Here is a 16,966-nt window from a genome sequence, read left to right on the forward strand (position 1 = left end):
AAAGCAAGTACAAAAAGCTCAAGGAATTAAAACCAGCCTGTGGACCAGGACCACACCATCAAAAAGGGGCTGTTAATCAAAAGTCAGGCCAGAAGCTGAGTATGGTCCTTCTGAGCTGGTGCCTGGTCGCCCAGGCAGGGGTGGGAGCAGTGAAGTTTCAGGACAGGCACCACGGGGATGGGGCCCAGGGGAGCAAGTGAGAGAAGAAGGAGACCAATGTTGAAAATACGTTTTTAAACGAAGCATGTTAATTTTCATTTTTTCTGCTTTCAGAAGCAATTTCTAAACAGCTCTTGTCATTCAAAATTCCCTTCCGGGAAGAATTCCAGGTCCCCCAGACAACTGGAAATGGTGTCCATGGTAGAAGATTTAAGAAGTGAGGCAGAGAAGTCAGCAGGGCCTGGCTGCAAAGGCAGGAGATTCTAAGAGAATCAGGCTTCAAAGGGCCAACGGGGGTGGCGGGGTGGCAATGTGACATGGTTCGATTTGCTACGGTCCCCAAAGGATGGACCACATCCAGGACAGCAAGAGACCTTGGCGGAGAAGGTGGAGGAAAGAGGCCAGGATGGAGAGGGGCTGAATGGAAGCCTGCAGGAGCTGGAAGGAAACGTGTTATTAACTGGGCCAGGACGCCGAGGAGGGAGGGCAGGGAAGCTTGCCGGTGGTGTTGCTTTGGGATCACCCTTTTGGTGGTGGTGTTGCTTTGGGATCACCCTTGAGAAAAATTATTCTAGATACGTGTGAGGTATCTGTTAAACACATGCGTGGACATTCACTACATAGTCACAAATACAAATCTGGGCCTGGCGAGAGAGGAGCTGGGGAAGTCTTTGAGAGGCATCAAGAGAGGGAAGACCAATTATCCCCGTGGGGTGGAGCATGTTGATTTAGAAAGAGAATAACAAAAGGGGACACTCAGAAGTTCAAGTTTCCCTCATCTCCAGCATTGCCTTTTGGGCCTCTGAGGTTGTGGGAGTGGTTATTTTTCCTTTTAAGAGAGTAACAAGGGAGAGAATGCGGGACATTAATGAAACCGTATGGAATTCTAGTACTTTGTACCCACTGGGGGAAATAGAATTAAAGCCATTGAAAATACCCAGGAGTTCACATTTTAAAATTAATAGTTCAAATTACAAAGAATCTTACTAGTTCTGCATACTAAACCAGTCTAGATAGAATACAAACCTAGACTTAGGATAGCACAAAGAGCTTAACACTCTGGGGTCTTCTGTTATCGGTCAGTTCTTAATTTAGGTTTCCTTTCCTATTCCCACAAAATACTGGCTCTCATGTACATATTGATTAGGTCAAGTCTGGATAGTCTATAAGAGTCTTAAGGAAAAGAAAAAAAACAGCCTGAAATCTTGGATCCCCTCAGCTTCCTGTCCCCCTCCCATTCCGCATTTGATAATGGTCTGCATTAATCACTAACAACTTCTACCAGGGCTATTCACGGCGTGGTCAGCCGACCACAGACCAGCAGCATCAGCTTGCTGAAAATGCGACTTCCAGTGCTGCCCCAGAGCGGCTCCATCAAAAAACTCTTGGATTGGGGCCCGGGAATCGGGTTTAACCACCTCTGAATCGTGGCCTGCAGTTCACACTGCTTCTGCTGCCCAGGGGTTCTGGGTCCTGGCCACACAGAATCACCTGGTTGGGGGCGGGGGCTTTGGAAAAATCCTAATGCCCAGTGACCTCAATGTCTGGGAGAGTGACTGGGGTAATGTCTTGCGAAAGCACTCCCGGGGGATTCTACTGTGCAGCGAGGGCTATGAAGCACTGAATTCTAGACCCCTAGCATGAAACAGATCCCTGGACACGACCCCTCCCCCTTTGTTGTCAGTCCGGCAGTCCGGCAGTCCGTCTGCCCGGCCCCGCCCCCACGCCCCACCAGCTGAAGTGCTCAGATACGAAGGCCCCTCACCTGCCGTTTTTGTTGATATAGGTCGCTAGATAACCATGGTCTTGCCAGTTGTGCACGGACTCCGTCATCCCTTGCTCCTGGAAAATGGACTGGAGGCCTTTCAGAATGGTCTCGCCATCAGCTGGAGAAAGAGGGAGAGAAGGCAAGGTGGTCAGGATAAAACACATCCCAAAGGAAAGCCAGTGAGGTGCGGTTTGGTGACCGAACTTGGTAAGAAAACCTGAACACAGAGTTGCCGGAAGTCACTTGGGCCCGTCGTCATGAGCCATGGAGGTTCTCAACCCCACGCGGATTACCAGGTTACACAAGACAGACACAGAAACACCAAGCACAAAGTTATTGTGCCAAGGATGCAGACAGGTTTTCGGCCAACTGGAGAGGACACAACACAATGTTTAGTTATGCACTGTGACCTGCACTGTGACCCCATCCGTGGCCAGTGGCCCTTTCTTGCCCAAGGGAAGCTCGGTATCCCCGGGTAGGACTTCGGTCAAGGTTATAGAAATTGCATTAATCTCTGCAGGTTCACATGATGCCTGAATCTTCAAGGACATCTAAAATTATGACACCCACGAGGAAAGGCAAGATGCAATTTGTTCTCCTCTAGTTCGATCTGCTAAGCACTCACTGTCTGAGAAGAGTAAGGTAAAAAACAGAGAGGAGACCGAATGGATTACTCTGTACTGTCCCACGAGCCCTCCGCGGGCTGGTGCTTTTTCCACATGACAGAAAAAAAACAGTGTAGGCTGCAAAGCGTCAAAATGGACAGTATGTACAAAGAGTGTATCTGCGACCCGAACCAAGGCAAAAGAAAAAAACAAAAAGATTCACAGCTGACCGCAGTGTGGTTTCACCAGAAAACTCACACTAGAATTCCTTCCATAAACTAAGGAGTGCCAGTGCTTGGACTAGACGTTAAGGAATTTTTCCACCCTACTTAGAATCTATCTCCAGCGATGTCTGGAACGATGCTCCCAAGACCTTCCAGAGCACAGTAAGAATGAAGACCACAAACTGCGTTCAGAGGCCAAATTAGACAGGAAATGTGTCTTAGTCTAGCGAGCACAGACTTTTCAAAAAACTCCGAAGTTAGCTGCCACTTAAAAACCAGACTTCAGGGCACCCGAGTGGCTCAGTTGGTTAAGCTTCTGCCTTTGGCTCAGGTCATGATCACAGGGTCCCAAGATCCAATCCAGCCCTGCAGCAGGGTCCCGGCTCAGCAGAGCGTTGGCTTCTCCCTTTCCCTCTGTTCCTCTCCCTGCTGTTGTTCTCTCTCTCTCTCAAATAAATAAAATCGAAAAAAAAAAATTCCACCTACCCCCACCATAATGGGTGGAATGGTGGCCCCCAAAAGGTATGTCCATATCCTGACCCCCAGAACCTGGAAGTGTGACCTGATTTGGAAAAAGGGTTTTGCAGACGTAATTATAGATCCAGAGGTGAGATCATCCCAGATTAGGCAGGTGGGACCTAAATCCAAGGACAAGTGCCCTCCTGACAGAAGATGAGACACAGGGATAAAGAGCTGCAGGTGCCAGAACACCAGGAGCCCCTGCAGCCAGAAGATCCAAGGAAGGACTCTCTCCCCTGGAGCCTTTAGGAGGACCACGGCCCTGCCAATAATGATTTTGAACTTCTGGCCTCCAGAACAGGGAGAAAATATGTCTGTTCCTGTAAGCCACGTGATCACAACACTTGTGCCAGAGCTCCGGCAGACAGATACACCCACCAAAATCGGTACTTTCAATTTCACTTAACAAATGATGGCAAACAGCGTAGCAAAAACGGCAGTGAAGGCATCACTTGCTAATCCTTTGAGTCAAACCGAACACAGAGCTATTAGGACAGCACAACCAAAACTCATGGATGACATTTAAAACACAACTAGTTCAGTGTGCGGCTCCAAGCCCCCACACAGCAGCAGGGACACACAAGTGGGTCACAATGGGGGCCTGTATGGTACCAGCCACTGCGTGAGATGAAGACTTCAAACTTCGCATGGCAGTATCAGCTGGGGTTCACCCACCAGGAAGGCATCTCCTCCTCTGAGAAGGCAGCACCCAGGAGGCCACAGTAAGAGAGAGCAGGGGACCGGAGTAGAGCCAGAGAATGTCAGGGTGGCCAAGCCCTCTGCCAGCTGAGCTGCGGCTGCACCCGGGAAAAGGCCCCCCATCAGGGAAAGGCTCCTGGGGCCCGCGCACACCATGCCCTCATCACAACACAAGCACTGACCTCACACCTCATTAGTGTCGCTCAGTTCCGGCAAAACTGTGTCTTTGGGAAACTCACTGAGAAAAGAGCTGGCTTCATGATTCTGAAAGTGGTTTCAGGAAATTAAAAGGGGGAAGCTTGAATTCTATCCTCTGAATGATACACAGTTTTAAGACCAAAATCCACCCCCTAAAAATTTCCGACTTCAAACTTCATAAAAAGAAGAGACCTTGTGGGGCGCCTGGGTGGCTCAGTAGGTTAAAGCCTCCACCTTTGGCTCAGGTCATGATCCCAGGGTCCTGGGATCGAGCCCCGCATCGTGCTCTCTGCTCAGCAGGGAGCCTGCTTCCTCTTCTCTCTCTGCCTGCCTCTCTGCCTACTTGTGATCTCTGTCTGTCAAATAAATAAATCAAGTCTTTAAAAAAAAAAAAAAAAGAACCTTGTTCAGTCTGTCTGCCACTGAAGCCTGCTGGGGACAAGCTACGAGGAAGTGACTGAGCCGCAGGGCGGTAAAGACAACGTGCCCGGCATGGCCGAGTCCCACTGAGCCCAGCGCTACTTGCCCTGAACAAGAAAGCCACTATGTCATTATTCAACCCCTCCTTGGCTAGAACACACGTTTTCTGTTTTGAAAGTGTATAAAACAAGTCATCACTCCTGGTAAATGGCCGCAAGACTGGGTTCTGTTGGCACATTACAGAACACGAATCCCCTATGCTGGTGAGGGGGACCCTTCAGACAGGGCCACCCCACGCAGGGAAGGCGGACCTCGGTCCCAGGGCTGAGCTGGAGAAAACTCTTCCTTGGGCCAGGAAAAGGGGTGTCTTTGTCCAATACACCGAAAAGCCTTGATAGAGAGCCGCCCCCTTTTTCTAGCAGGCACAATTAGTGGAAAGGCACTGAGGGGGCCAGTGGAGGCCCTCCAACCAGGTTTCAAACTGAAGAAAAACATATTATGACAGAAACCCACTGGAGAGTGTTATGTATTTCTATACTATGGGCTTGCCCCTCAGTCCAAAGAAATCTGCCAGGTCTGAATGTTATTTCCGGCTGTCACCTCTGCCTGGTCCCTTGTGGGCACTCAATGTGCTGGCCCTGCGGGGGATACACTGATGTGCCTTTCTGCACTCACTGTTCCCAGCCCTTGGAGAAGATTCCAGAAAGGGGCTCCAGAGCAGAAACTACCCAGCAACTCTTTTCCAGAACTAAGGTTTGAAAATGAAAACAAAGCCAAGGACGTGAGCTCCACTAGGTTCAACAATGAGGCCTGCTTGGTCATTTTTTTTAAGATTTTATTTATTTATTTGACAGAGAGAGATCACAAGTAGGCATACTGGCAGGCAGATATAGAGAGGGGGAAGCAGGCTTCCCTGCTGAGCAGAGAACCCGATGCGGGGCTCAATTCCAGGACCCTGGGATCATGACCTGAGCCGAAGGCAGAGGCTTTAACCCACTGAGCCACCCAGGCGCCCTTTGCTTGGTCATCTTGATCTCAGGGGCTCAATAAATGTTTTGTGGTAAATGAAAATTTATTTTAGTTGGCTAAATTAATCAACCATATTGCTGTATCTTTGTAGAGTTTCTAGAATGTCTAAACCTGTGGTTTTCAATCCTAACAATGCATTATAATTACCTGGGGAGTTTTTTAAAAGTGGTATGTCACATCCCAGACCAATTAAATAAAAAGCTGTGGGTGAGAACCAGGCATCAGTATTTTTCAGAGCTCCCTGGGAAATTCCAATGTACAGCCATGGTTGAGAACCACTGAGCAAAACCACCAGATACAAGAAAGAACAAGAAATCCCCACTATTTCCAAACTCATTAGTAGAGTCACCAAAAGGTTATAAAAAATGTTGAAAAGGGTCTGAAAAAAGCCTGAACTCCTTACTAACAGGTAGCCTCTTATTAGCCAGTAGCCTAGGACATGCCCCAGAAAATGCTTTGCAGTTATCCAATTTCAACCTTCATGTCTGTCTAGTAAGAAACATGTAATATGACCAAACACAATGTACTTCACTGTATCGGGGTTCCTCAACTGGGGTTGACGACACGTGGTGTGAAGGACTGTCTTGTCCCTCATGTGCCTTTGGCAATCCCAGTCATACACACTACATGTGGGTAGTATCCCCACTCTGTTTAAAGAGAGAAAGAAAAGACCCCACACCCCCACTGCCCGGAGGGTGGGGGTTGGACAGATGCGTGGTGGGAAAATCCCTTGAAAACTACCAGATGCTCCACAGGAGTGAAAATAAGCCTGGGGTCAGAGCATGCCCAAATGTGGGAACACCAGACTGCAATGTCAGAAGCGACTACAAACCAGAAAATCTGAGAGTAAATTCAAATGCTAAAGAGAGATCATCACAGGGCTTTCAAGTACCCATGGTAATCTAAACGAGGCTAACAAAACGCTGGGCAGAAGTTCTTAGAGAACTCTGGCCAGGCAAGAATGATGTGCAGCTCTTACACAATTCAGCCTTCCGAAGTGCTCAGCAACACGGTGACCCATCCCAGGGCAAAATGTGTCCTTTGTCCACTAGACAACTCAATGTCCCCGTTTCTAGACCACCGCCCACTGTGTTTATTCAACAAGAACTTAAAAAGAACCAACTTGGAGGTCCAGTCCAAATTAAATACACCACTACCAAAAGAAAGGAAGAGAGGATGAAAAGTGGATTGGTCGGGGGGAGAGGTAGGGAATGAAGGCCCACGTTTCATCTCGCTGCCTCATTTTCTCCCAGAGATCCATTTGTAGGCCACTCTTGGAGAGCTCGGGCTCGGACCGTGAGCTCCATCTAGATGGCTGAACACCCCCCCCCCCCCTCCGGCCTCCTGCCTCTCTGCTCAGCACACTGTCCCACCCAGTCAAGTCTGAAATGGAGCTCGGACTTCTCTATCCCTCCCCTAGGTGTTAACGAATACCCTTGTCACCTAAAACCCCCCACGATGCTCCCCTTGAAGGTTCTCGTACAAATCCCCCACCACAGCCTCCCTGTCCCTCCAAACGCATTGGCCAGGCACCCAGCCAGCCCCCCACCGCCGCCACGCGCATCACACTTCCTCAACCCTCAAGATGGGGTCACCACTTTGCAGGGTTCCTGTAGGGAACCCGGCACCAGTGTTCCTTCCCTCCATCCCTTGTGGTCTGGTGCCGCTGCCACATAACCGGTGCTCCGTAGGCGGGCAGCCCCAAGTGCAAGTTCAGTAGAGCAGCTGCACTCACCAAGGCTGACCAGCCCAGGAAGCTGAGGAATTTGTGCTGAATAAATACCTAAGACACCCAGCACCCTGGCAAAGAGGGGGGGGGAAACAGACTTCAGTTAGACCCATTCTCACTTCTTTCTTCCATTTCAAGTAATGGCTAAGATCCTGTGACCTCCTGAACAAGGTGAATTCCAGCTGCGGCTGCCCTGAGGGAATAAGCAATTCCCCTACATCTGGGGAAAAAAACCTTCGAACTGCACCTTGCATCATGAAGTCCTTTTCAACCTGGAACACTTGAGCAAAGAACTCGGGACCCAATGTGTGGCAGCCGCCCGCGTGCAGGACCATCAGCCTGGCCGGAGCGCCCTGGCCTCCTCTGCAAAGTCAGAGGGCTGGAACCCCGGAGCCGCTCGCATTCTGGCAGCATCTGGTTCGTGAAATGAGGAGACCAATTTCCATCCTTGTCAAGCGTATCTGGAATTACCAGGACTCCTGCCCATCAATGCCCTGCCCCCTGTTACTATGCTTCCTAGTTCTCCCCCGCGATGGCTGAAGCTAGTCCATCCCCAAGGGGTTGATGAGTCCCATCATCGCCTGTGCCCAAGTGGTGGAGCCCAATGCCCCGCCTCCTTCTTGCTCGGCCCCTCTCCACCGACCCTGGTACCTCCGAAGCCTGGTGCCCTTAACTCTCTCTCCTCCATGCTCTGAGCCAGACGTCTGGGTCTCTCCCCCATCTCTCCCCCATCCCCCTCTCCCATCCCTCTCCCTTCTGGGTCAGAGGCCACGCCCACGCCCCCTCCTCCTTTCTGAGAGCTGGACTCCCCACCAGCAGCTCACAGCAAGGGGAAGCGTCACCGGAGGAACTGGTGTTGGAGAAGAGGAGCCAGGTTTGGGGTTGCACGGTTTCCCCTCACACATAAACCAGCTTTCAGGGTACCCTTGACAGGCTCCGAAACCTAAAGAGGAAGAAAGGGCAACTGGACTCCAAAGCAGCTGGAAGCCATTCACGTATCTGCTGTAAGCATCCACTCAGATGTGCTAATCTTGACAGTCGTGTTGCTGACATGACTGTATGCATGGGTCGAAACTCAGGCCTGTACACAAAATTTCCTCAATGTAAAGCATATCAAGTTTAAAAAAAAAAATCTATTCCAGAGTTATCAGCACCACTGGCAGAAAAACAAAACAGCACAGCACCCCTCGTGCACTCCCTCTCACCCACATGGGGGCTCACAAGCGCCTACCGGTGTGAGAACATCTTCTGAACTCACCTGGGATACGCTAGGTGTGATCAGAAACGTCAGTGCTGACAGGCAGCGAGTCCAGATTACCGAAATCGACTGATACCCAGAGAAAGCCTTCCGATTTCACAATTAAAAAGAGCTTAACACTTAAAATTATGTTTAAAGAAATCTATTTTTTTTAAAATTTTAACAGAGGGTCTGTGTTTCGGGAGACATCTCAAGACATTCAGAAGCTCAATAAATTCCCAGAAATTAAAGTGAAGGTCAAGCAGATGGCTTCTTGCGCTCTCTGACTTCCAAAGCTTCGGCTTCAATTCCCACGTCCAGTTCCTTTCACAACAGCTGCAAGACGATTAATCTCATCAAACAACACCCAAGACGATGTTCAGAGCAGCAGGTTTCACAGAAATCAAAAGGGAGAAATCCGAATTGTCCATGAAGCTGTAAACGGGTAAACAAACTACGGTCTAGCCACACCGTGGACGACTTACTCAGCCAGAGAAGGAACGCGGAACTGCTATGTGCTACGACACGCAGGGCAAGACGCTGAGTGAAAGAAACCAGTCACAACGGGTCACGCATCGTAGCATTCCATTTATAGGACACAAGCAGAAAAGGCAAACCCTTAGACGTAGAAAGCAAATTAGTGTATGCCAGGAACTGGGAGGAACAGGAAGCTAGGAGGAATGGGGCTGGTGGCTAAAGGGTATACGTTTCTTGCCGGGGTGATGAAAATGTTCTAAAATCATGGTGATGAGGGGCGCCTGGGGGTCTCAGTGGGTTAAAGCCTCTGCCTTCGGCTCAGGTCATGATCTCAGGGTCCCGGGATCAAGTCCCGCATCGGGCTCTCTGCTCAGCAGGGAGCCTGCTTCCCTCTCTCTCTCTCTGCCTGCCTCTCCGTCTACTTGTGATTTCTGTCAAATAAATAAAATCTTTAAAAATAAATAAGTAAATAAATTAATTAAATCGTGGTGATGGTAGCCCAACTTTGAACATACTGAAAATTATTTAGCTGTATACTTTAAACTGGAGGAACGATGTGTCATTGGAGTCCTCTCAAGAAATCTGTCCTCAAATATCTAAACATAAAGGCAGCACTTTTAGATTCTCAGTTACTGTGAGGGAATCAAGGCGATGGAAAGTTCCAGAACTAGGTTGTTCCAATTCAACCAACCATATGCCATGCCCTAGGCACCAGATTAAAGGGGCTGGGAGGGGAGGTTTCCTCTGTTCCCCCCCATACACCTGCCACGGAGTAACAAGTGTCTGAGCAGCTGCTGGGTGCAGGCGCTGTCCCAGGCACTGGCCGTGGCTTCCACGCCACGAACGCACACCTGCAGCCAGTCCCAGCGCCTCACTGTGATCACAGTGGCAATGCACAGTGTGGCCACTACCGTTTATAACTGTGTAGCGTGTATGTGAAAGTTGCCCTGAGAGTGGATCTTAAAAGTTCTCATCACAAGGAAAAAAATTATTTAACTGTGTGTGGTGATGGATGTGAACTAGACTTCTCGTGGTGATCATTTCACAAGACGTACAAATATCCAATCATTATGTTGTAGGCCTAAATCGAATGCTTTATGTCCCTTACACAGTTCACCAAAATATTCTTCTAAATTTAAAAATCAAAGCAGTGAGGTGGGGCCCCAAAGCATAGAAAGGGACAAAAGACAATTTGGAGGGCTTGTTTTCAGAGCAGTTTCTCTTTTTTTCTTTTGAGAGAAGAGAGCGAGCAAGCGTGACAGCGAGGAGACGGCAGAGACAGAGGCAGCCAGAATTCCAAGCAGACTCCAGCTGAGTGCGGAGCCAGATACAGGGCTCGATCTCACAACCCTGAGAAATCTGACCCAAGCTGAAATCAAGAGTCGGACGCTTAACCAACTGAGGCACGTGGGCATCCCCAGGGCAGTTGCTGGTGTTCATAGAAAGCAACCAAACCAGGAAAAATTAGAGACGGAAAGAAAGAAAAAGACCTACTGACATTGGATTGACAGCCATGCAACACAACACAAAATACATGCAAGTGTGCATTAAAGAAAACCACATGGCACTCCTTCTTAAAACTCACATTAGAGTACCCTAGGCATACTGTAAATGGGCGGCTAATTATTTCACGGCCCTGCCTTCCCTTTCCCACTGCAAGAGAACAGTTAGAAAGCCATTTCCCGTTACCCCAACACCTGCTGGAAAGGGCCAAGAGCCTCACTCTGATATAACCACCTCAGTCTCTCCTAGAGCCAATCTCCTTACGACATTAAACAAGGGCTCATAAGAATAAAATTTATGAGACACAATCCTAACCCCTCCTTCAGTCTGGAACCCAAAGAGTAATGCAGTACTGTACCCTCTTGTTCCCGGTAAACCCACCGCCCTCCAAGACCAGGAGTCTTCCAAGCAGCCACAACCCCCAAGCCTCAGTCAGCACCGGGAGCGAGGCACGTCCATGAAGTGCTCACGTAGCTCGAACCATCCAGTCCTCGCATGGCGACCCAGTCCTCGGGGGAGGCCAACCAAGAGTTATAAAGAAAGGCACAGAAAAGGGAGATAATGCAAAAAGCCTGGCTTTCACCTGGGGAGCAAAGCGAATCGCAGCCATGAGATGCAGGACATCTGGCCACCTGAGCTCTCCCAGAAGGCGTCATCTGAGCAACATAAGGTGTGCCTGGACTCTACGGGTTCAAGATCCGTGGTTCCAGAAGAGGAAGTAGTAAACTCGGTCTGGAGCTGTGGACGAGAGCAGAAAACCACCAAGGCAGAGGGCACTGAAGAGGCCAGCACCACCAAAAGCCCTCTCTGGGTGCTGAACTCAATCCAGTGGGAGGAAGCCCAAGAAATGAGGTGAAATCAGACCCCGCGGCAGCAAAAAAGGGATGAGCAAGGTGGTCAGAGGGGACTGGTAGGGTCTGAGGTCAGAGGACAGGAGAAGATGACCGGAGGCGCCCGGACCAGGAAAAATAGCCAGCGCGTACAGCTTTAGTTCACCACGGCCATGCCCAGTCCGCTGTGAGGAGTGAAAAGCATCCCAGCTGCCAACGGCCACCTCCCCTTCATCCCACAAAACAGCCGGATGAGAACAGGTCACCGGCCAGCCCAAGGTCAGGCAGCAATGGTTTCCTTCAGCTCCATGCAGAAGAAAACCCAGAAAAAAAGACCCAAAGTAGAAACTGTGGGATCACCACCTTGATTGTGCAGGAGCCCTTAACCAGGATCATCAACACCCTGCTCTCTTCCCACTGACCTGAGGTGGGCAGAACGCCTCACGGGGTCAGATCTATTAACCATTTGTGTTTCTGCAAACAGTCCTAGGTTCTGTGCCCAACCTTCCATGCCAGGTTGCGAATCAACCATGAAATAGTATTTCCAGAGATAGAGCAGTTTGGGACTTTGTGGCATCAAAAAGCACATTTTTGTCAGAGCCATCCCTGAGGTGAGCCCCGGCACCTTCGCTTCTCCGGGCTTTGGCCAAGGCAGACTCCCTGAGGTCAACATTCAGGACTGCGCCCTTCAGAATGCACCTCTCCAAGGAGATGACGCCGCGCCCAGGAAGTACTGGAGAAGTTAAGTGCCACAGAGATCAAAGTCAAAGGACACCAGTCAAAACTCCCCATACAGAGGAAGGAGCGTATGCTATGATGGATTCCAGATGAGAAAAAGGCCATGTGGGGGCCTGGGAATCTGTACTTGAGTATTTTTCCAGATGGCTTTAAAGTAAGCCACTGCACTTAGATGGTCTGAAGGCATGGGTGGACAAACGCGTTCCTTAAAGGGCCACACGGTAAAGATTGTAGGATTTGGCAGGCCTAATCAGGGCTCTGGCAGAGCCAGAAGAATTCGATGTGCCCCAGGTGCCCAAGTTTGCTGACCCCTAAATTCCTAACCAACAGGTATAGGGACACTATGCTGTAATTCTACAACCTGAATTTCCAGAAGTGACAGTCTTAGCGTTTGGGACTAGAATAATCTGAGGAATACTTTCTCCATTCAAGTTAGCAATTTATTAAATGCGGGGAGGGGGCGGTTGGAGGGAATCATAGCTAATAACCTATATAACCAGGACCCGCTGTAGATAGAAAAAGGATAATAAACAAATCTTACAAACAACTGTACACATAAATTTAGCAACTTAAAAAGAAATGGGCCAATTCCTCAAAAAACACAAACTATCACAACTCACCAATATGAAGTAATCTAAATAGCCCTGTAACTATCATAGAAATTTAATCTATAATTTTAAAACTCCCAAAATAGAAACCTTGCGCACAAGAAGGGTTTCACTGGGGAGTTCTACCAAATATTTAAAGAAAAATAATACCAATTCTATACAAAATCTCTTGCAGAAAACAGAAAAGGAATGCTATATTCATTTTATGAAACCATAGTCCTAATACCAAAACCAGAAAAAAACAAGAGTCCTCAAAGAGAAACCTACAGACCAGTATCCCTCTTGAATATATACACAGAAAACTCCTTTTGCAATCCTTAACAAATAAGATTTCAGCAACAGGGCGCCCGGGTGGCTCAGTTCATTAAGCTGCCTTGACTCAGGTCGAGATCCCAGGGTCCTGGGATCAATCCCCACCTGGGGCCCTGCTCAGTGGAGCGCCTGCTTCTCCCTCCCCCTCTGCCTACCTGTGCACTCTCTCTCTGCCGAATAAATAAATAAAATCTTTAAAAAAAAATTCTTCGACTTAAAAAGCGCCTTTAAATAAAGTAAGACCAACCTTCAAACTGCCTGCCAATGCTTTATTTTCCACCTCTTCTGCCAGCAGAACTTTCCTCATCTTTCAGGAAGTTAAATTCCCCCCTCTTTATAACCGAGCATCTTTATCCACTGGCACAATCTCAAAGTACTTAGCCCTAAGTCTCGCAATTAGTGTTCAGTGTTTTATGTATCATTTGACACTCTTCCAAACATTTATTGGACATCCCACCCAGCAACACAGTGTGTGGGATTTCGTATCATTAGAGCCTTCACGCAGAGGGAGAAATTAAGGCACATGTGAAACTACCCAGAGGGTCATCTAGAAGATGCTACCAGTTCTCAGCAGCTCCTTCCAGGTTTGCTGCTTAGCACATAAACCCATCGGACCCCAAGTACAGCCACTAGCTCAGTGGCTCCTTCCAGGACACAGATGACAGTAGCCATTTAATGAAATCCAGGCCCACCACAACTTAGGGCCCCAGAGTTGCTTTTCCTGGGGTCTGGATAAGTGCCCAGCTGTAAGGGTTTCAAAGAGCAACCGTGCAGTGGTTTACACATTTGCTTTAAAGATGCAACCGAGGAGGTCTCCCGACTCCTCAGCAGAACTGGGCCTGGAAGTGAACGCCCAGGAGATGGTGGCCAGCGCGGCAGCACCCGGCAGCAGGCCTGGTTTCAGGCACTGGGGAAAGCGCCTGCCCCATGCCGCGCTCCAGAAACCCAACTCACGAACAGCTTTCCTGAACACGCTTTTCAACAGATGCCCAACCACACAGCCCGGGAACTTTCTAACGATCCTCACCTGCCAGGGATTAGTACTTCAAATTACAAAGCCCCGCATTCCAAATCCTAGCCGGATACCAAGCCTGAAACCAAGAGCTCTAACTTTCCCAGGCTGGGAGCCCCAAGGAGGCCCCCCGGGAACCTTACCTCAGTTGTCTCTCCCAACAGGGTAACAAAGGCCCCTGCGGCCATTCAGATGCAGCCCGATTGGTGACACAATTAAGATGCAAACAAGATTTCGAAACTGGTAACTCTCCACTGCAAAACCTTCCATTATGTGTCCACTTCTAGTATTTTTTTCAGTTTCCAATCCGGGAAGTTAAGACTATTCTATTTTTATTTTGCTTCTCTCCTTGTTAGGTTGGACACCTTTATGTCTACCTCTGTTGCCACTTGTATGTTTTTCTTTCCTAGGTTACCTAATCATAAGATTTTGTTTTTAAAGGGTGTACCAGGGTTTCTATCCCTACGACGACGGGGTTTGCTGTCTGTTCCAAATACTGAACTGTTGCCGCACACGATACATGCATTTTCTAGCTTGTCTTTTTAATCTTCGCCAACTTAAAAGCACCTCCCCCCGCCACCCCACCCCAACACACACTCAGCAAAGTGTCTACTAGCTGGTTAGGCAGTTGGAAAATGCAATCCTGAAAAAATGTCACATGCGGGGCTTCGGGTTACTTGAAAATGCACTTCTCTCATTAGCTGGGGTAGAGATCGTTCCTAATGCCTGGATGATGGAGTCAATTTCTTAAACAGCTGTTATCCCTTCCACGGCACTTAAAATACCGTCAGAACGACCAAATAACTAGATGAGGCTTCTTGAGAGATCAAGCACAAACTCACTTTACCATACGCCACCTCCACACGTTTAAAGAAATGGGTGTAACTTTGGAACTACACTCCAGAAAGATTCATTATGGTTTCTACAATTTTTTAATGGCAAGCTCACAAAACTAATTCCCAGAAATGTGCAATTACTCAGTCTGGAGTCAAATACAGCTTGATTAGTGCAATTAAGAATCGTTTGCAGAGTTGGGGGCCAAGAGCGTTAGAAACCACCACAAAATTCCACCCCAACCCCAAACAGTCCATAAAACAAACATTTGCCAATAGCATTCAAGTTCGAGAGAATACCTAAAGGACGAAAAATGCCTGCCCCGGAGCTGTTAAATTCTGAGTCTGGGTGCCTCCCAGCTCCTTGGAAGCAAGCACAGGGAGGGAGTGTGAGCCTCCAACCTGCGCGGGGGGGGGGGGGGGGGGGGGCGGCGGGGCAGAAAGGACCCCAGGAAAGGCTGACAATGAGTTTCGACTTTAGCCACGTGGTGATGAGAACACACAGGAGAGGCTTTTCCATGGGAAAAGGGACAGGAATCTGTTGAGTTTGTGGTGATCAGGCCCTTCCCCAAAATGGAGACACACTGGGAGGCTGTGGCCAAGAAGCGGAGCCAGGAAAAAAGGTGAACACGGAATGTGAGAGCATAGCAGATGCAGTCTTGCAGGCCTTAAGGACTGGCTGCCTGGGGCTGGAGGTAGAAGGATGTCCCGTGTTCACAAGAAACGAGGGTTTTGGGTTTTTAATGAGGATCCTATTATGCTGATTCTCATACTTAATTAGCATCAGAATCACTGGGAGGAAGCTGGTTAAAAATGCAAATTCCAGAAACTCCCCCAGCCCAGATCGGGAGTCAGTCAATCCAGAAAAGGACCCAAGCAAGCATTTCCCCCTTCCCAAGCATCTGCCCCCCCTTAAGGCTACATTGTTAAAGCGGGTATGTGGGGGCGGGGTGTTGTTATCCCAACGGTAGATGAAGAGTTGGGACCAGGGAGGATAATGCCGAGACAAAGGGGAAAGCTTTCTCTCCTCTTAAACCAAACACACGATGCAATCAAAACTGGATTTTTCAGGTTTTGTGCTTATAGCTAGGAATCACACAAAGACTATATGCTTCTACCAGAAAGCAGCTCAACGAACAACACAGAAAGACTGGGAGCTCTGAGGATGCGGGGAAGGCTCAGGAAATCGGGGAGGGAGGGTTGCCAGAGGCCACAGGCTCAGCAGTGCAGAAGTGCGTGCTGGCCAAGCCCTCTACTCCTAGCCGAGCCCAGGGCAAACCTAGGAGGAAGGTAAGGCCCACCGTCCCTGTAATAGGACTCCTGATTTACGCGTAACGGAGACTTCCAAAAAGAACCAGGGAAATTCTGATGATCTGTCATCTGCATGGCAGCATCGGCTTTGCTAGAACTTACACCGGGGGTTCTCTGCATCAGCACTACCGACATCTTCGACTGTCAGCACTGTTGGGGGGGGGGGGGGCTGTCCTAAGCAATGGAGGGGCTGAGCAAGCACCCCTGACCTACAAAATGCTAGTAGCATCTCCCCACTTATGATAACCAAAAATGTCACCAGATACTGCCAAATGTCCCCAGGAAGAGGGAGGGGGACAGGGTGGTTGAGAATGTGGGCCTTAAACTAAGAGGCTTCGGCAGTCGTGGAATTAACAAAGGCCTTGGAATCAAACAGACAAAGCTTTGAATCCCAGCTACCCCATTTATAAGGTGAAAAGCTTCAATGGGCCTATTTATTCATCTTTAAAATGGGGATAACAGGACCTACCACAGGGTTGTTGTGAGGATTACGTAAAATAACGTGTAATGCGCTTAGGGCAATGCCTAGCCCAGGAGGCAACTAATAAATACCGGCTTTTATGTTTTCAAAGAGATGTCTGTCTTGAAGAGGAACCAGGGACATTAGCTTACAGCTCTGGCCTAGAGTGGAAACCTACCCTGCCTGAAAGAAACAATACACAGAATCCGCTCTCCCTTTCCTCTCCAAGTAGGGGGTCTGAACCAGGGGTCCATGGATTCCCCAGGGGCCAGTGGATACAATGGGGGGGGGGGGG

General features: G+C 49.0%; 1 protein-coding gene across 1 annotated transcript in view; it reads right to left on the bottom strand.

Moving 5' to 3' along the window:
* Positions 1-16,966, bottom strand: part of SMS (spermine synthase) — a 49,068-nt gene that overhangs the window by 26,609 nt on the left and 5,493 nt on the right. The window contains exon 2 of the mRNA XM_059384999.1: positions 1,925-2,045. Coding sequence (XP_059240982.1) covers positions 1,925-2,045 — 121 coding nt within the window. The remainder of the gene's footprint in view (positions 1-1,924; positions 2,046-16,966) is intronic.

This window comes from Mustela nigripes, chromosome X, assembly GCF_022355385.1.
Source record: "Mustela nigripes isolate SB6536 chromosome X, MUSNIG.SB6536, whole genome shotgun sequence".
Lineage (NCBI taxonomy): Eukaryota > Metazoa > Chordata > Mammalia > Carnivora > Mustelidae > Mustela > Mustela nigripes.